At 34.3% G+C, this 21,346-nt stretch overlaps 1 protein-coding gene and 1 long non-coding RNA gene across 30 annotated transcripts in view; one reads left to right on the forward strand and one right to left on the reverse strand.

Moving 5' to 3' along the window:
* The window catches only part of frmd4a (FERM domain containing 4A), a 301,811-nt gene that overhangs the window by 121,468 nt on the left and 158,997 nt on the right, over nt 1-21,346 (reverse strand). For 8 of the 29 annotated variants that reach the window (XM_087292236.1, XM_087292241.1, XM_087292234.1 and 5 more), the window contains exon 1: nt 13,154-13,615. The exons of the other annotated variants lie outside the window; for them this stretch is intronic. In XM_087292236.1, coding sequence (XP_087148362.1) covers nt 13,154-13,294 — 141 coding nt within the window. In that variant the 5' untranslated portion in view covers nt 13,295-13,615. Of the gene's footprint in view, nt 1-13,153; nt 13,616-21,346 lie in introns of those variants that run through there. 29 annotated transcript variants of the gene reach the window in all.
* Nucleotides 2,957-7,214, forward strand: LOC147832745 (uncharacterized). Its single transcript, XR_015514718.1, has 3 exons — nt 2,957-3,567; nt 5,430-5,784; nt 5,876-7,214. It is a non-coding gene; the product is annotated as an uncharacterized LOC147832745 (long non-coding RNA).

The following is a 21,346-nucleotide window of genomic DNA, read 5'->3' on the forward strand; positions in this document are numbered from 1 at the left end:
CGTTCCTGACTGGCACTACATCAAATCTCATCTCAGTCAAAAAACAGCACTTTCTAAAAGCTCTGAAGCTCCTCTGAGCCAAAACACCAGATCCAGTACAGAGCCACTGCTTTAGACTAGATACAACTGTTCTCAGTTTCTCTGTATTTATGCAGTTGTGCATGTGTAAAACATGTTTTTGGTTTTTACTACTCATGACATGTCTTCCAAATTTAAAAGAGTAGTCATTTAGATATATTTTATATTATCTTGTTAGATATGTGTTTATTTAAATATAAATTATTTAGATATGTATTTATTTAAATATAAATTATTAAGATATCTATTTATTTAAATATAAATTATTTAGATATTAAATTATTTTAACATTATTTGTTTAGATATTTATTTATTTTAATATTGTTTAGATATTTATTTATTCAACATTATTTATTTAGATATTTATTTTTCAAATATTGTTAAGATATTTATTTATTTAATATTATTTGTTAAGATATTAATTTATTTTAATATTATTTATTTAGATATTTATTACTGAAATATAATTTATTTAAATATTTATTTAATTTAATATAATTTGTTTAGATATTTATTTATTTTAATATTATTTGTTTAGATAATTAATATTATTTATTTTAAAACTGTTTATTTAAATATTAATTTATTGTAATGTTATTCATTTGAATATTTATTTAATTTAATATTATTTTTAAAAATATTTATTTATTGCAATTTTATTTCATTTAGATATTTATTTATTTTAATATTATTTGTTTGGATATTTATTTATTTATTGTTATTGATTTAGATATTTATTTGTTTTAATATTATGTTTTAAGATTTTTATTTATTTTAATATTATTTATTTATTTTAATTTTACTTTTTTACATTTTATTTATTTTAATATATATTCATTTATTTATTTTAGTCATATTTAAATATTTATTTAATTTGATCTTGTTTATTTAGATATTCATTTTAACATTATTTATTTATTTATTTTATAATAATAATTATAAAGTGCCATTTTTCTCACAACACAATAGCAGTGTTTTTACTTCAGCAGAATTAAGAAATCAGTATTACATAGAATAAACCTGACATTCAATCACAACAAATAAAAACGTGTTATCTTGACCATCTGGGGAAAAAACATAATGACAATAGATAAAAAATGTTATTAAACTTTTACAGAATAAAATAAATCCTAATTGAGCCATTCTTTCTTCTTCAGACCCCGAAAGAAAAAAACAAGTCTTGTACTTGCCTATTTAATAGCAATACTGATGAGCATTTTAAAAAGATTTTTATTTCAAATCCATATTGTGAAACACACTTTTACTATTTCTGCACTTTGCAGTATGTATATTGTGCACAGTATGCAAGTTTTCTGCCTGGAATCCCCTGATGGTCTGCTACTGTATATTTGCCGAATGTGCAGTACAGTATGGATCACACTGCACTGGATAAAATATCTCATAATGCAATACAATATAATCAACCTAACATTATTTACCTTTTTATAGTTAATAATTCATTCATTCGGCTTAGTCCCTTTATTTTTCTTGGGTCGCCACAACAGAATGAACCGCCAACTTATCCAGCATGTGTTTTACACAGTTGATGGCCTTCCAGCTGCAACATAGTACTGGGAAACAACCATACACACTCATTCACACACATATACTATGTGCAATTTAGTTTTATTCAACTCACCTATAGTGCATGTCTTTGGACTGTGGGGGAAACAAGAGCACCCGGAGGAAACCCACAACAACACGGGGAGAACTTCCACACAGAAATACTAACTGGGAGAGCCGGGACTCAAACCAGCGATCATCTTGCTGTGAGTCACCGTGTCGCCCCTATAGTTAATTATATTAAATATAATTATACAAATATATTACCTTATTACCTTTTTTTTGTCAAATGAACACAAACTGTAAATTTGACAAATAAAGAAAACTGCTGTTCACGGATGTCACTTGCATGTAATTTCATTACCAACTTTTTTTTCCCATTAATAATATAAATTATTGACACAAAGTTGTCGAGTGTCTTCAGTTTAGCCTTGAACAGAGTGAGAGTGTGTTCCATGAAATATTAAAACAGCCTAATGATGCGCTGAATGAGGTCATAGGTCACAGAGGATGCATTTCTGACTGTAATTAGAGCCATTTTTTGCTGTATATTTGTTTTCATCTCAGAATATGACAGCTCATGAAAGGTCAAAGCAGAGAGGTCAGCCAAAGACATATTCATTTTAACAGGAAGTTGATTAAAAAGCCCTTCCAACAAAACTGGACTATTCTGAAGGTCAAATATTAGCTGTGACACAACATAGCTTGTGTGTCTCATCATGCTACGTATATAAAATGCAAATGTAATGTACATATAAACTAAATCATGGTTTCATATACAGTCAAGTCCAAAATTATTCATAACCCTGGCTAATTATGACTTAAAGTTGTTGTTCAAATGTAAATAAAAATACACAACTACATATCTATTTGTAATTCCTGTTTATAGCAATAACAACCTGTTTATTATCTTCATATCGATTTGCATATTCCTGATTATCAATAGCAACCTCTCAAGTATGTTCTTCTTTGTAAATCTCAAAATATAGACAATACAACTTGTATATCACATTTTTAGCACATCTACTTGTAAACATTACCCTTATTTTATCTTGAATTTCTATAATATCCTGCACTTGCTGCTATTCCACTCCTGGTTAAACATAAACTGCATTTTGTTTCTTTGTACATGTGTAATGAAAATGTAATCTAATCTAATCTAATCTAAAAATCTGAGAAATATAGTTGAAGTCAGAATTATTAGCCCCCTTTGAATTTTTTGTTCTTTTATAAATATGACCCAAATGATGTTTAACAGGGCAAGGACATTTTCACAGTATCTGATATTATTTTTTCCTCTTATTTGTTTTATTTCGGCTAGAATAAAAGCAGTTATTAATATTTTGAACACCATTTTTAGGCCAAAATTGTTAGCCCCTTTAAGCAATTTATTTCGATAGTCTCCTGAACAAACCATCATTATACAATAACTTGCCTAATTACCCTAAGCCTAGTTCACCTAATTAACCTAGTTACGCCTTTAAATGTCACTAAGCTGTATAGAAGTGTCTTGAAAAATATCTAGTAAATTATTTTTTACTGTCATCATGGCAAAGATAAGATAAATCAGTTATTAGAAATGAGTTTTTAAAACTATTATGATTAGAAATGTGTTGAATAAATCTGCTCTCCAAAAAAACAGAAATTTGGGATAAAAATAAACGGGGGCTATTAATACTCACAGCAAGAAGGTCGCTGGGTCGCTGGTTTGAGCCTCATGCAAACTCTGTGTGGAGTTTGCATGTTCTCCCTGCATTCGTGTGGGTTTCCTCCGGGTGCTTCCGCTGCGGTACAGGTGAATTGGGTAGGCTAAATTGTCCGTAGTGTATGAGTTTTTGTGTGTAAATGTGTGTGTGGAAGTTTCCCAGAGATAGATTGCAGCTGGAAGGGCATCCGCTGCGTAAAAACTTGCTGGATAAGTTGGCGGTTCATTCCGCTGGATTAATAAAGGGACTAAGCCGACAAGAAAATTAATGAATGATATGATGATGAATATATATATATATACACATTTTTTTTATTTTTTTTTATTTTCACAATGATATTTCTTGAATATGGTCTTGTTATCTTTTGGGAAAAGCCTGCATAATTTCTTGTAATATAAATAAATAAATAAATAGTAAGTATAATAATGTCATTAATAATATTAATAATAATGTCATTTCTATTCACAAAAAAACTTGCTGGTTGAATAAAAGCAACTTTAAGTCAGAATTTTCCAGGGGTACGAATAGTTTCAGACTTGACTGTATATTTTAAGAAACATTAACAACATCAAATTTATTACAGCATCCTACAATAGAAAACAATTGTATTTAAAAGTGTACCAATTTTTCAACTATTATTTTTTTTATGTATTTCTGAGGAATTGACTGCAGCCTTGGTTAGTATAAGACATATAAAAACATAAATGGTGGTTCATTCTGGTGTGGTGACCCCGGATTAATAAAGGGACTAATCCGAAAAGAAAATGAAATGAATAAATGAACAGTTTATGAGCCTGTTAAAGAAATAAAACTACATTTCTGTAAGTCATTATGCATTGCACAACCCACACATTTTATTAAAATTAAAATAAATGAATTAAGCATCTTTTCTGTTTGCAAATTAACACATGATGTTAAATATCATGTATATTTTAATCATATTGCCTTAAACACAGTACATCAGCCATCTCATACTCTGATATCAATTTCCAACACAGCAAATCTAGGGATTCCCTTATTCCAGTGTTTATTTGTGACCTGGCCTTGTGGGTAATACACACTAATCACAAGCCTTTGACTGTAATCCCGGCAGATTACACACATGCACAAACAGGGAAATCCAAGGATTCGAGAACTGCAGGATTGAGCCCAAATTAATCCGTCAGTCAGTAATGCATGATTGCATTACAGCGAGAGTGAAGAGGCAATTTCTATTAATCAATATGCATGCAATATCGCTAATATGACAAATAAAATCATGAATATTCATGGAAAAATACAAGCTTGTTTGAGGATAAAACATCATTAATATGTTGCTTATAGGTAATTGTTTAAAGCATGTGTGTGTGTGTGTGTATGTGTGTGTGTGTCTCCAAGGGATTTTGTTCATTAGCATAGCTAGAAATATTCACACGAGACATTTAATAGATTTTTTCTTACTCTTATGGAAGAAAAATCACAAATGAAGTCTCAATTGTTGCTTCTATACAGCAATGGAGCCTCATGGGAGTAAAATTAGGATGCTTGCAGGTCTCTTAGAATAGCTGCATATTATAACACCCTGGCAACCATTCAAAACACAGTAACAACAACATAGCAACCAACCAAAAAACATTTTTCACTGTACAGCAATGCCAAAGCAACCAAGCAAAACATCTTATTAATTGCAAAGCAATGCCTCAAAAAAAGCCTAATCCCATTAGGGGAAACTAGCAACACCCTGGCAACAAATCAAAACAGCCATTAAAAATTTTGTAATAACTTAAACTAATAATAAGTATTATTAATATCAATTGCACTGTAACCCCTATGCGACCAACGAAAATGACTTTTTAACTGCATAGCAACACATTAGCAACCAGTCAATCTACCTTATCCACTGGCTAAAGACTTCACTCAAACAACTGTTTGATCAATTTACTTATTCAAAATGAGCTGAAACAAAACAATTACTGAATTTTTTTGGGACAACTTACTAGTTTTATTATTCATTCATTTATTTCCTTTACGGCTTAGTCCCTTTATTAATCTGGGGTCGCCACAGCGGAATGTACCGCCAACTTATCCAGCATATGTGGTTAGCGCGTCGACATATGGTGCAGTAGCACGTCAGGGCGTCCCCTGTTCGAATCCTGGCTCAAGGACATACCCCCCCCTCCCTTCTCTCTCTCTCTCTCTCTCTCTCTCTCTCTCTCTCTCTCCAATGTCGCTTGCTGTGTAAATACTGTCCTATCTAATAAAGGCAAAAAGGCCAAAAATAAAATCTTTACAAAACTTTTTAAAAAGACGTCCTGCCGTTATCAGCGTTCAATGAATCTTGGGATGTTCGTAGCCGCGAAGGATTTACCAGTGTATCCTTCTTTACCTGGGAAACGAAGGATGCATTTTGAGGCTGCATTTGAAGGACCCTTTGAATTTATTTAAAATGAGAAAATAGGTAAATGCGTACCACGAGGCAGCACTAACATACAACTAAAAACATCATTAACTGCTTACTAATGTTTTTAAAGGAATTTTAAGAGATTTAGGGTGCTTTCACACCTACACTTTTGTTTCGGAACGTGTCTCGTTTGCCCAGTTAGCGCGGTTCGTTTGGCATATGTGAACAGGGCAATCGCGCTCTGTTCCGCGCCAAAGTAATCGTTCCGAGATCGCTTGAATGAGGTGGTCTTGGCTCGATTGAAATGAACCCTGGAGCAATTCAATTACTGTGAGAAAGCGATCCGATCCGAGCGCGGTTATATCACAGTGTGTTATGGATATTTAATAGGCATACGGCTATATGTAGAGAGAATTATGAGTATGGCGGGAAGTTTCGCAACTCGCAAGTCTCTGGATGCCTGCAAACGAGTGATGATCTCCCGGTAATCTCGCGTCTCCCTCCCGGTCCTCAAATAGGCATCGTCGCGCACCCTTCTCACCCCTTCCCATCGCACCTCTCCTCAGACACATCGCGCGCGCACCCTGTCAATCACAATCAAACCACCACCTCTCCTGACAGCTTAGCGGGACGCTGCAAAATAAACCCTGACATTCTGACCAATGTGAGGAGAGTTTACTCGCACGTGACTTGTTTTAGCTCTTTTGGTCTGATTTGAAACTTTGCAATGTGAAAGCGAACCGCACCAAGAGCAAAGAGCAACAATGTAACAATTGTAATCTCTGTTTCGGAACAACTGAATCGATTCACAGGTGTAAAAGCACCCTTAATCCGATTAATTCCATATTAGCAACCAATCAAAACACATTAGCAAATGCATAGCAAAGTCCTGGCAATGAATTAAAATGCATTATCAATAACATTGCAACACACAGACAACAGCATTAGAGGTCGAGAAAATCTCAACAAACTAAAGTAAATAAACTCCATGGGTGACACTGTGGCTCAGTGAAGGTCACAGCAAGAAGGTCGCTGGTTCGATTCCTGGCTGGGGCAGTTGGCATTTCTGTGTGGAGTTTGCATGTTCTCCCCATTTCAGCGTGAGTTACCTCCTAGTGCTCCGGTTTCCCCCACAGTGGCCCCACAGGCTAAATTGGCCGTAGTGTATTTGTGTAAATGAGAGTGTATGGATGTTTCCCAGTACTGGGTTGCAGCTAGAGGGACATATGCTGGATAATTCAGGAAAGAAAGAGGGACATATGCTGGTGATTCGTTCCGCTGTGGCTAATAAAAAGACCAAGCCAAAGGAAAATGAATGAATGAAATAAACTCTACATCAAATACTTCAAAACCAAGTAATGCTATCCACATCAGTTTATAACTCTAAACACCTACTGCATGTCAACAACAACCAAATTGTATTCCTCCAGACGAATTATAGACATTTAAAGATGATGCTTTACTTATGAAACATAAATGAACGCTCCAGTAAATCACTCAAGGTATGAAAAAGCATTAAAACGTTCCTTCAGGCAAACCAGTTCGACTTGCATATTCATTTCATCACCTTCTTTCGGGTATAAGCATTTCCAGCATCTGCCGCACTCATTTGCATTTCCAAATCACAACAAACAGCTGAACGTTTCTTTCGGTCGCACGCTGCCACACGCTCGCCCGAAAGCATATGCAGCTATAATATCTGAAATTATAAAGCGCTCAATCACTCAGTCGCCCTGGCACGCACATAAACACACTGATGATAAGCATGATGATAACAGCGGAGCACTGAAATCAGCAGTAAAGAATGTGGAGAGAGTATTAACACACATTATGCTGTGGGAAAATACCATTGTGGATAAATACAGCTGTGGGGAATCAGCGTGTGTGTTTGGTTGCGTCTGATGGGATGTTTGGAGCATTCCAGTTTGGATTGAGACAGGGTTGAAGAGCTCCAAAAGACTCTTAAATTTACGTTGTCTGATATCGCAGTAAGACAGGAAGGATCCCTGAGCCGCACGGCCCATTTACCTGCTTCTCAGCTGGGAAACAAACAGACTGGAGGAATGGATGTGTGTCGGCCAGACCTGCGCTCTCTATAGAGCTTGAAGTGGAAGAGTCCACAGCTGCAGGGGTGGCACTCTGCCATCAGACAGGAAAAAAATGGTATTTCCCCTTAAATTCATGGCGGGTAAAAAAAAAAGAGGAAAACAGTGCAGGAAAAACAGCTGAACGTGGTCGATGCTGAAATATGCACACTTTCAGAATGGATAGAAGAAAAAAGGAAATCTCTTCATGAGCCCCTATACTTGTTCTCAGCATATCAACCTTAATAGCTCACATCAGTGCTGTCAATGCTGAACTAAGGGGGAGTTTCAATTTAATTCATCTTTATTTGTATAGCGTTTTAACAATATAGATTGTGTCAAAGCAGCTGCACATTGAATACTATATAGTGAATTAAAACAGTGTAGTTCAGTTTTCAAAGTTTAAGTTCAGTACAGTTTAGATTAGTTCAGTTCAGTTCAATGTGTTTTAATATTCACTGCTGAGAGTCCAAACACTGAAGAGTAATCCATCGATGCACAGCTCCCGAACTATGCAAGCCAGTGGCGACAGCAGCAAGGAAAGAAAAATTCACCGATACACGAAAAAAACCTAGAGAGAAACCTGGTTCAGTTGGGCACGACTATTTCTCATATGGCCAAACGTCTTGTGAAGAGCTGCAGTCTAGGCGCCGGAGGCTGGTTTGTAATTTATTTATTTATTTTTAATCTAAAATCATCTCTAAAACCTTGTACATTGTTGTCAGCTTAAAATGCTGGGCTCCACCCAATTCCTTCATGTTGTGCCAACACAAATCGATTAGGTTAACTTAAGTGGATTGAACATAAAGCAATTAATTTTTCCCCAAAAAGCTTAAGAAAAAGTCTTTTTTTTTTACAGTATTCATCAACCCTTCCCATGGTTCTTAGCAGAATGACACTGTTAAAAAGTAGCATGATGTGTGTCCTATTAGTGTTATTAACTAAAACAATACGTATAGAAAACCTGAATTTAATAAGAAATTAGAAAATGTCAGCAACAAAATGTATAGAACTTGTCATCTAAATGAAAAAAAGTATTAAATACACTAAATCTAAAAGGTCACACTTTTTTTGATGGTCTATGTTGAATTTAAGTTTAATTGCATCTACATGCGGTGACGCAGTGGCGCAAGAAGGTCGTTGGCTCGATCCTCGGCTCAGGTGGCATTTTTGTGTGGAGTTTGCATGTTCTTCCTGCGTTCGCGTGGGTTTCCTATGGTCGCTCCGGTTTCCCCCACAGTCCAAAGACATGCGGTACAGGTGAATTGGGTAAGCTAAATTGTCTGTAGTGTATGAGTGTGTGTGAATGTGTGTGGATGTTTCCCAGAGATGGGATGCGGGTGGAAGGGCATCCGCTGCATAAAAATGTGCTGGATAAGTTGGCGGTACATTCCGCGGTGGCAACCCCAGATTAATAAAGTGACCAAAAATGAAAATCTTAAAACATTCAAAACAACTTAAATGTGAGTAAATTTAGCCGAACTTTTAAGTTTGTCAGCAAAAATTCTATTAGTATAAAATGACATGAACCTGTCCATGAATCTTCGACTACATCAGAAAATGATAAGAACGTTCAGCTGATTAAATGTCAGAGTTCACTTTAAACCATGAACAAACTGCTGAGCTCTAAACTAGAGTTTTTCCACTGGTCCACATTCAGTGTTCCTCTCAGTCTCACACACCCTCTGAGAGACACACAATTAGCAGCTTAAACAGAACAAAAGCAGCTCTATGGATGTGTATTAAGACGCAGGAGAGAAAGGGTAATGCCTTCAGTGAGCCTGACCGACAGAGCTTTAAAAAGAAAAGAGAGAGAGACTTGTTTTTCTGGCCAGGAGAATGAAAGGAAAAGGGGAAAGAGGGGGGACGAAGGGTCTCCCAAGGAAATACCTGCTGGATCAAACACAAGGAAAGTGTATGTGTGTGTTTAGATGTGGAAAGAATGCATTAGGAAGCCCCTCCTCGTCTCCTGAATGTGCCACAATGTATGTTCATCATATTTACTGCCCATGTTAAAGCCACTGCCGTCAAATCATGTATATATGTGTGTGTGTGTGTGTGTGTGTGTGTGTGTGTGTGTGTGTGTGTGTGTGTGTGTGTGTGTGTGTGTGATTTTTATAGACAATAACGTTATGAATTACACCCTCCGGCCAGACTCAAAGGTAATTTTTGGGTGGTCTCTGTGAGATTAGCTCATGGGTTATATGAGGTTATTGTTTCTTTTGGTAATCCAGAGGTTTAAGTGGTCATTTCTGTGAGCAGGACTAATATGAAGGGAAAGTCAATTGGCTCTTTGTCTGTGTGTAAAGAGCTTAGAGAAGAATGCGTACATTGAATTATGTCTGACCTACATATGGCACTTCTAAAAGAAAACGACTTCTGAAGGAAATAACTGTTTTCTGAGGGAATATGTACGTTTAAAACGTAATTTATTTTGTGATTCAATGCTGATTTATTTAAGAGCTACACAGCATCATGGTTATGTGTTGATGCATTAAAATTAAATTTGAATTGTTAAAAAAAACTATTTCAGCTATTTCCAGCCTGGTTTTAGCTGGTCAGGTTGGGAGATGACCAGCTGAAAACAGCTTGACCAGCCTAACCAGGCTGGGAGCCCAGCTAAAACCAGCTTTGTCCATCTTAAACCAGGCTGGTCAAGCTGGTTTTAGCTGATAATTTTCAGAGGCAGGAAGAGGCAGGAAACTAGCCTGGAAATGGCCAAAACCCCTTTAAAACCAGGCTGGTCAACCAGCTAAAACTAGCCAACCAGCTTAGGCTGGTTTAAGCTGGATTTTTCAGCAGGGATGGACATTAAAAATCTGGCTCAGGGACCACCAATGTAACTAGTGTTTGGACTAATTTGGGGACATTAACGTTCTTAGGGAACGTTGATTAATTTACACTGTCCATTGTTGTGAATAATAAATAACTTAAACTTAAATGAACGTTTCTAGTCAACTTACATCAATCAAATTAAGTATAACTTAGAAAGTTGAGTTGACACCTGATTGACTTAAATAATAATAAGTTAAAGCAACGTAAAAATATTAGTTGTCTTGATTTTTTTTTGTCAGGGAATATTTCACAGTCTATACATGGTGCACGGTACAGATCTAAAGCACACAAAGAAAAAAATTGTGTGTTCTGTTCTGTAGGCTCTGTTTCTATACCAGTACTGTGTGATACACCAGCCTTGGAAAAGACAAACAGTTCTGCAATTATTAATTCAGGTAAGTCACAACAAGAGGGAAATCTGCTGTGGTCTGGTCTGGTCACACAGTATGAAGGTGGAGGAGGAACACAAGCTGAATACTGATCTCTCTTTCTCTCACACACATATAGATGAAGCGAACTCCTGCGGTGAGCTGTTTTCATCACCCAGAGACAGAAACCAACACTGCAACTCTAATGAGTTTTAGAACTCACAGAACTTAGAGTAGAGCATCAAATTAAACAGGATGACACATTAACATCGTTTTACTTCTCTTGTGGAAAATGTGAGCAGTGCTCGTCTATGTTAAACATACTGGCATGATGAAAGGGTGTTGTGGATGGTTATCAGGGTGTTGCTATGCTGTTATGTAGACTGATTTATATACTTTTGCGTCGAGTGATCTGCATGACCCACGGTGCCTGCCTTGAGCGTTGTTGTGCATTTGTTCGCCTGCATGCTGTTTGTGTTGCTCTGCAATAACACTTCTGTAACGCTAGCTGGTAGCAGGTTTTTATGTTCCTCTGTGTTGAGTTTCTTCGTGGATGTTTTGTTTTTTTCTGAACGCTACCTTAATGTACAAGTAGCTAAAACTCGCTCATTCTGAGGCAGGAACCAGTGGATGTGCAACAACTTTAATCATAAGGTAAACACAAAACAAAAGTTTCCATCTTGAGCTCCTTCACGGGACTCCACACTTGTAAACACTCGCTCCAATGAGTTCAGGTGGCTCTCATCGCCGCCCACAGTTGTCATTGCTACCAAACCAACCAATCACAGAGCTTGCGATACGCATCATTGCGAAGTGTAGTTACTTTTTATTTGATTATCAATATTGTTTGTGTCTTGCATGTATTATTTAACTGTTGTGTGAATATTTGTTTGACCAAATTTGTAAATCATTGCCTTTGAATGTTTAAAAAACAATAAAGTACAAAAAATATCTATTTATTTAAAATTAAATTTAGTTAATATTATTAATAAAATATATAAAAACAAATTAAAAATATTATTTATAAAAAGTCTTAATAAATATAATTAAGAATAATAAATTAATTCGTTTATATATATTTATATTTATTTATTCATTGGGCATGTCCAGATCCATTCACAGGATTTGAAATCGGGCCTGATCATGCGGTTTCAGACTTGATCGGAATCGGACGTTAACTCGCAATCAGGACTCAAATATAAATGTAATTATATATTTGGATAATTTTTTTAACACATCTATAGTTATGTGGTTGCACAGAGTCAGACCTCTTTCTTATTTTTATACAGAAACAGCAATGAATGCAGCATGATATCACTTCGTTGCAGAGACGCTATTGGTTAAATGCTGGCAAAGTAAAACACGGAAGCTGCTTAAAGCAAGTGCGAGTATGTCTGCGGTCTGGAGGTATTATAAAGTTGATGACGACAACATTGCCAAAGCAAACTGTGAGATATGTAAACTTGGGATTGTGTGCAGGGTATTTGAAGTCGTTATTTGTTTTTATATTAGATTTGTTTATGTTTATTGTTCACTAAAAATAAAAAAAATTGATGTTATTTATGTTCAAGCTACCTCACAGAAGTGCTCTGTTTGTTAACAGAGCTGTTAAATGTTAAAATAAGGTAAATTTAATAAAAAACAAAGAACATCCTGGATCTGTTTCTTCGCTCTTCTTTATATTGTATTTAAAAAAAATTATTTATGTATTTTAGAAGTATCTGATTAGGTTTCTGTATTGGTAGATACTCAAAATCAATGACTCTGACTCGAGGGAAAAAAACCTGATCGAGGCCTCCCTAATATAGTTGACATGAATAAAATGCATTTAAATTATAACACATCTAGTACATATAAATATATTAAATAAATATATGCATTTGAAACATAGTATATCAATATAAATGCATATAAACATTAACAAGCTAATATTTATGTCAATAAAATATTGTACTAATTTATTATAAATAAAAAAATAAGAAAAATAAAATAAGATAAATGACAACAAAAAACAGATCTGCTCCACTCTTATGGCTCCTTAATGGTGGTTATCATCTACACACTGTATTACTACCATAATGAAAGTGGCCAAGCACACACACACACCATCACACCATCACACCAGCTTGTTGCTCATACCTGATAGACGGCGCGAACCAGGACTTCAGGAGCTCTAAAATGAGCATGTCTCAATCTTCTAAGAGCGGCTGAGGTCACGTCCCATAATGCACTATGCCTCACACACACACTTTCCCCCAGACTCAATAGCACAGCCTCCATGAGTGACACACACAGGTACAGGTGTGTGTTGTGTTCTGGATCAACCCCTCCTCAGGTGTGTGTGGCAGAACAGCTCCTCCTGTCTGCTTTCCTCTTTCATTCGCTCATCCCTTCTTCGCTTAATCCTTAAAAATGCCCCATGGGACGCCCAAGACTGTGACTTCTGTGTGACTCGGACCTCATCCTCGAAATGAATTCAGTCTCCCTCCAGTGCAGGACAAACTCCCAGAATAACAGCTCTCGCTTTGCCCAACACAAACATTCCCACATACTGAGCACTACTGGTCTCTCTCTCTCTCTCTCTCTCTCTCTCTCTCTCTCTCTCCCGCTCCCCTTCTTGTTTGTTTGTTTTAAAGCTACAGTCCCAGAGCAGGGGTTTTAAAGGGGACATATCTCGAAAATCTGACTTTTTCAATGTTTAAGTGCTATAATTGGGTTCTTGAATGAAGATGAAAAAGGACAATCCAGTAACTTTTTTTGGTGTGAAAAAAGGGCTGTTCAGATTTCACTTCACTAGAGATGTAGCAACGAGATCTTACTATATATTTACACCCCATTCACACCAAATGTACCATTGCTTCTAAAACGCGAGACGTAATGCATCAGAATGGAAATAAGAAACTTGCAATGTTAGTCCCTTATCTCAGTTATTATGATTAGCCCACTGCTGTGGAACTAACAGAGATGACACAGCACTCGTATGCAAATCACTTCAAAAGACATGAGCTTAACAGTCGCAGACGTTCATCAAGCACATGTTTGCATTGAAAAAGAATAGAAAATAGTTTTAATGCAATGGTAAGGCCCAATCCCGATTCCTTAGCCCTTCTCATACACATTCCCCTCGTTTTGCACGTTCATGTGAAGGGGTAGGTTATTTCAATTCTCCTTAGCTTGAATATGTAAGGCCAACGGGAAGGGCTAAATACCCCTTGAAACAGAGATTGTTCAGGACCACACTCAAAACCAAGGTGAATTTCCCAGAATACATCATCTACAACGGCAGCTTGGCTGCACACACAAGTAAGGAGATGCACAAATTAGTATTTTTTTGTCATTATTACAAATTTTTACAACAAGCAAGCATGTTTTATTATATTCATAACCGTGCTCGTGTTTTACTACATGCTTTAAAAAAAAAAATAACTATATTTGGCAATCTTTAATCCACAATAATAACTCCTGTATAGTAGTCCCACAACATACCTTCACATGTAACATTTGAATTCCCTGCCAGAAATGTCTGGTGACCGGGAATGAGCTTTTTACAGTGTCTGCTATAATGTTAATGTGTGTTTACATGGACGAATATGGCCACAGTGTAAATGCACAGTACAGTTACGATCTTATTGCCACATTATACCATTATGATAACATCATACCGTTGCCTTCAGTGGTTTCCTGAAGATAAACAACAAAAAATAACACAACTGGAATCACTACAGCGGTTGCGATTGTCAATCTCATATGTAGTAAGAGATCGCGATGACATTTGATGGCGTGTGCAGGTGCTGTAGTGCTTTACCATTTCTTAGGGCTAATTTTGAAACCATTTCCCTTCGCACTCAGTTTCAAGGGCCAAAAGGAAGGTGTAGAAAAATAGATTTGGGATTTGGCCTAAATGGGTTTTGTGTGAACCATCCTTTAATCTTAACCATTTTTGTATGTTCGCTACAGCAGCTGAAAAAAAGGTTACAAATGTTCTGACAAACTTAAGTGTCTTCACAAACTCCAGACATCCAAGCCACTGAAGACACCATAGCCGAATTTCCTGCCAGCCAATATTTTGAAAATTTGCAAAATACATACTTTTGAATAATTATAAAAGTGAATTTGGTGCATTGCAAACAACCTGTCATGCTGGATTTCCGCGAAATATGAGAATTTTCACCTCACGTGAATTTTGGTGGTAGACTCGTTCAAAGTGAATTCTGTGCGATTGCGGCAAACGTGCATTACATTGTGTGACATTTGAGTCGCCTCTGTTTGCACGTTTAGATTGATGTTGTATGTAATCTCATATCTTAACAAATAAGATTGTGCTCTTTTCAAAAGTGGGCGGAGCTACAAATGCTTGTGTGTTAGCATAGTGGCAGACTCAAAAACAAGACTAATGTCCAATGCTAATGAGGGAGAGATTGTTACTAATGGGTGGGGCTTTCCCCTCTGATGACACAAACAAAGAAAAAATGTCAATCAAAGTGTTTGTGAAGTGTGATTATAAAAAATAAAACTAAGAAATGTTTACCATTAGAAGCTGGTTATATTAACACACTGTTAATACACAATTCCCTTATAAAACTGATGTTTGCATGATAAGTCCCCTTTCAAGGAACATGCACGAAAATGCTCATGTTTTGCTTACTAGCAAATTGAACAATTTGACAGTATATGCTAAATTGTTACTAAACACATTCTGGGGACACCAAAGATTTATTTTATATCTTCTGAAAGGGGGTATAATACGTCCCCTTTAAGCTTGCGATGGGGCAGAGTGAAGGACAGTCGTCCCTCCCCGCAGGACGGATCCTGCTCGGGTTCATCAGCCCAGGGCCACTGTAGAGACACCCGATATGTGTGTCTCAGCTTTCTCAATGAGGTAGAGCAGCAGACAGAACAACTCATGGGAGCTGAAAATGAGTTTTTTCCTTAAACAGTTGGGATGACGTCCAGATTCCAGAGTTTTGGAGCGGGACAGTCTGTTTGTGCCAATGTTCTCAGGGCACCAGTGACTGAACTACAGAGTGACTGACTAACATTTAATGGGCATTTAACTCCTGCCACATGCCAAAACAACACTCAAGACTGTTAATGTACTTGTATGTATATAATGTAATGTATTTGATTGAAAGGTATTTGAGGTTTATTCAATTTATTCAAACAACTAACCAAAATATATACATTACGTTAACAATAAAATACACTTTTTCTACATAAAAATGTAAAATATATAGCATAATAGCATATATCATTTTGAATTATTTTAAATTATACATAAAAGTATCACAATTATAACTATAATATATAAAATATACAATAATTATCTCTGTTTAAAAGTTGCTTATTCATGACGCATGTGTGAATTCAGTGTGAATACTGTACATGATCAGTGTTGGGTACGATACGTTATCAAAGTAATTCATTTTTTATTGTTAATTATGTCATAACAATGGTATTTAAATTACTTTTCTAACTACTTCAATTGAAAGATAACAAGTAATTTAATTACTTCACTCGATACTAAAAATCAACATAAATTGCAAAGCATTGATAATAGAAATTTGAATCTCAACTCCCTACATTTGAGTCAAACTGGAACATTTAGTTTCATTTTAAAAACAAATGCTTACATTTTAAACAACATATGAATCAAAATGCAAAGCATTTCAAAGCAATGACTCTATATTTCAAACCATATATTGACATTAATTTTCCAAAACATTTCATCGTTTCTAAAGCATGTATGATTTTCGTATAAATCAGTCCTTTATTATTTGAAAATCTGAATAATTATGCAAAATATCTGAATAACAATATATATATAATAATTAATCCCGTTTATTTTTTCCCTTATTTCTGTTTAACGGAGAAGATTTTCTCAACACATTTCTAAACATAATAGTTTTAGTAACTCATTTCTAATAACTGATTTATTTTATCTTTGCCATGATGACAGTACAGAACATTTTACTACATATTTTTCAAGAAACTTCTCAACAGCTTAGTGACATTTAAAAGCTTAACTAGGTTAATTAGGTTAACTAGGCAGGTTAGGGTAATTAAGCAAGTTATTGTATAATGATGGTTTGTTCTGTAGACTATCGAAAAAATATATAGCTTAAAGGGGCTAATAATTTTGTCCTTAAAATGGTGTTCAAAAAATTTAAATCTGCTTTTATTCTAGCCGAAATAAAACAAATAAGACTTTTTTCAGAAGAAAAAAAAATATTATACTGTGAAAACTTCCTTGCTCTGTTAAACATCATTTGGAAAATATTTTTAAAAACAAAATCAAAGGGGGGCTAATAATTATGACCTCAACTGTATACAATCACTGTGGTTCTCTGAATTTACACCTTATATTGTTGCTAAATAATTTCTCAATTCATTATGCTACTGTTTGGATAACGGTCTTCTTTAAATATAATAAATAAATAAAATAATAAATGTAGTCTTCTTTAGTTGAAATGCATTTTTTTTCTGCAAAATATGTGTGTATAACAAATAAATACAATTCCTCTTCTTCCCTGAAGTGATTTATACAAAACTGTTGCATTTAGTACATTACAGTATGGAAGCAAGTATTTTAAAAGGACCTTTAATAAACTACCTAAAAATTACAAGTATTCCCTTGTGTTACTTTTTTTAGTGGAAAAGTAATGTAATTACAGTAACTAACTACTTTGTAATTTATTACACCCAACACTGTACATGCCACACAAAAATAGCTAATATATAAATCCCTCAGATAATCAACATTCATTTAGCATAATAACAAATTAGTTGCTTGCAGTAACTAAGCTCATTTCAACTGAATTTCATCACTTGATTTCATTATGAAATAAACATGAAGTCATATACAGTTTTCTTAATTTAACATGCTAACAGCTAACTCTAGCACTGAGACCAATGGCAGATAAAGTGATTTACACTGAATCTTATTTGAATGCCGCTGCACATTTCTCTCTCTGCAATTCAACAGAAAGCCTTGGTCAATAGAAAGTGAACTGCACAAGCAAACCCTCTGAGCTTGATTAAAAATGCTTGGTGGCTTCAGAGATTCATGGGATTTTCTTATTGATGCCGTATGATCATATTTGTAGACACATCAATATCTATGATGATGAATAACTGGAAATACACATCAGAATTAACATTACTGTTTTGTTGACCACAGTTTCAGCTAGGAAACCAAACAAAACAACTATAAAATAAAACCAAGAAACAAAAACAGCCACCATTGCAAAAATAAATAAATAAATAAATGAAAGGTCACTTATATGCTTGTAATCATCATTTGGTGTAAAATGGTTTGGTAAATGTAACACCAGGTTTATGGGATTGAAATAGGCAGTCAACCAGTTGGAGGGCACTTTTTACCGTCTTAGTATTATACAACCAACTTTTACTAGCAGGACATTATTTTAAAAACTTACAAAGTCATGCAAATAAGAAGTGTTGGGAGTAATGAGAACATGTATTTTGCAGAATAATTTTTTTCAAAGAACAAAAATAATATTTATTTACAAAAAAAATGTTTGAGTTTTAAATGTGTTATATATATATATATATATATATATATATATATATATTTTTTTTTTTTTTTTTTTTTTTTAAATAAAGCCAAAAGGCCAAATCTAAAACATATTTCAAGAATTAAAAGAGTTTAATTTCTATCGTTTATATGAATTAAGATTTATAGACCAATTCAATGTGGTGATGTCATTGGCCAATGAACATTTCCTGCTTGTTATGAATATACTGTATGTTGTTATGAATTCATAACTGTAACAAGGCAATTCGAGCATAATATAATGTAAAAACAGCCATCATAACATTATTTATCAATATGTGGCTCATTTTGAACTCTCGAAAGCTATAGAAATCAAAATTTGCAAAACAGGAAAGACGTTGGGACTGTTGTTTTTGTTCACATCCCTCAAAATGGTCTTTAGGGAATTTAAGTACTATTAAATCAAGTCATTCATTCATTTTTCTTTTTGGCTTAGTCCCTTTATTAATCCGGGGCCGCCACAGCGGAATGAACCGCCAACTTATCCAGCATATGTTTTAAGCCACGGATGCCCTTTTAGCTGCAACCCATCACTGGAAAACAACCACACATTCTCATTCACACACATTTCGGACAATTTTAGCTTCCCCAATTCAACTGTACCGCATGTCTTTGGACTGTGGAAGAAACCAGATCACCTGGAGGAAACCCACGCAAACTTACCCAACAGAATGCACATTTTGAATGAACATTTAGATTTAGAGTCTTACTCTTCTGACTGAAAAGCCTTTTAGTTTAAGCTGTATTTTAGTAATCCGAATCATTTTGCCTGATTTGAATATTAGCCACAACCTAAAATTAAAAATGGGGTCTCTTTTAAATATATCAACTGTATTTGTGATGGAAAGATCACTGATGCATTTGATTTACACATTTCTAAGGCACAGGCAGAGAAATACACTTTACAATAGATTTTAACACAATTAGAAGAGTGTAATGACACTGCGTGACACCAAACCTCATTCAGTCTCAATCACTGACAGCTGGAGTCTAATGAATGACACAGAAGCACATGCGTTTCTATTTGTGCACATGCTGCTCTGGTACTAAGAGGCAAATCCAGGCTTATAGAACCAGGACAGTACACTAACACATTCACGCTATACTGTCCTGCCATTATTTGACTCAATGCGTATTGATTTGTGCATAATACACCCGGTGTGAATGGGATAGCACTATTGTGAGGGATGAATATGAGAGGTGCATGCAGGAAAGAGGAGAATAACTCTCAGTAGCTTTGGCTGAATGTTTAATTGCCTGTTAAAAGTATGCAGAGGCTTTTTTGTGTAATGTGAAGAACAGATCTTTAAAAAACAAGCCATTATTTTACATTGAATTTAATTTAATTTATGGGGTTTTGTTTAATGGACACTTTTGAGTTGGTTTTGTGTAAAGCGATTTTAAATTTGTGCGCTTTTTTTCTGGATAATATTCTCAAAAAAGCATATCAAGATTTATGGTAATACAAAGTGTATACTGTGTATATGATAATGAAACAATACATAATTATAATGTTTTAAATAATTTTTATTATGTTACAGCATAAAAACACAAGGTCATGTGGGTGTTAGGGTGCTTTGGGTGGTTGCTAGGCATCTGTTTAAGTCCAATAAATAAATAGGATAAAAAGGGGAAAAAATGCATTAAATAAAGCAAAATTATTTGTATGCATGCATCTTCACATAGTTTGCATGCTTTGGACACTGTTTACCATGCGCACCGAGGTTTATAACAAATCTTAAATCCCTCACTCATCATTGTGTGTTGTACACTCGGCTAGGATATAGTCTGTTTTGTCTGCATTGGCTCAAGCATTGGCATATCTTTGTTATTTGTTTGTTAAACTTATGTGAACTCTATACTGCCTAATCTTCGACAGGATTTCCTAGAAAAATAAAAGTTTTAATAATAATAATAATAATAATAACAATAATAATAATAATAATAATAATAATAACATTAATAATAATAATAATAATAATATACTGTAAATAAATTATTTATATTTAATTAGATAAAAAAATTATATTTTTAACAAATAACAACAAAAACAACAACAACAACAACAATAATCATACAATTTACAATGCAATAAAGTTTGCAATAAGTGAAATAATTTTTTTTTAAAATAAATTACACCAGCTATTAATAATAAAAACAAACATTTTTCATTATAAATAGTATATATATATATATATATATATATATATATATATATATATATATATATATATATATATATATATATATATATATATATATATTGTTTCATTTAATCTAAATAATTCATACATTTTAAACTAATAATAATAATAATAATATTTTATATAAAATACTCCAGCTATTAATAATAAAAACATGAACATTAACATGAACTAGAATAAAACCCCAAATAAAAATTACATAATAATAATATTAATAATAATAGTGATTATATAATAATAATAATAATAATAATAATAATAATAATAATAATAATAATAATAATAATCATGATAATAATAATAATAATAATCATGTGATTGTGAGTAAACTGCACATGGATTGCATGTGTTGTTGTTGTTGTTGTTTTAAAATGAGGAAATTAAGAAAAAAAAGTTTTCCAACATTAAAGCAGCCTGATGAGTTTAATGGTGAAATCTGCAGCATCTCGTGCTTCCTGCTGTTTTGTATTAAATGTTCAGAATTTGTGTTCCATCATTCTTTTTTATATTTTGGGTCACCAGGTGCTGAGATCCACAAACATTCAAATGTGTGAA

This window comes from Danio rerio, chromosome 18 (assembly GCF_052040795.2).
Source record: "Danio rerio strain M-AB ecotype USA chromosome 18, GRCz13ab, whole genome shotgun sequence".
In the NCBI taxonomy this organism is placed as follows: Eukaryota; Metazoa; Chordata; class Actinopteri; order Cypriniformes; family Danionidae; genus Danio; species Danio rerio.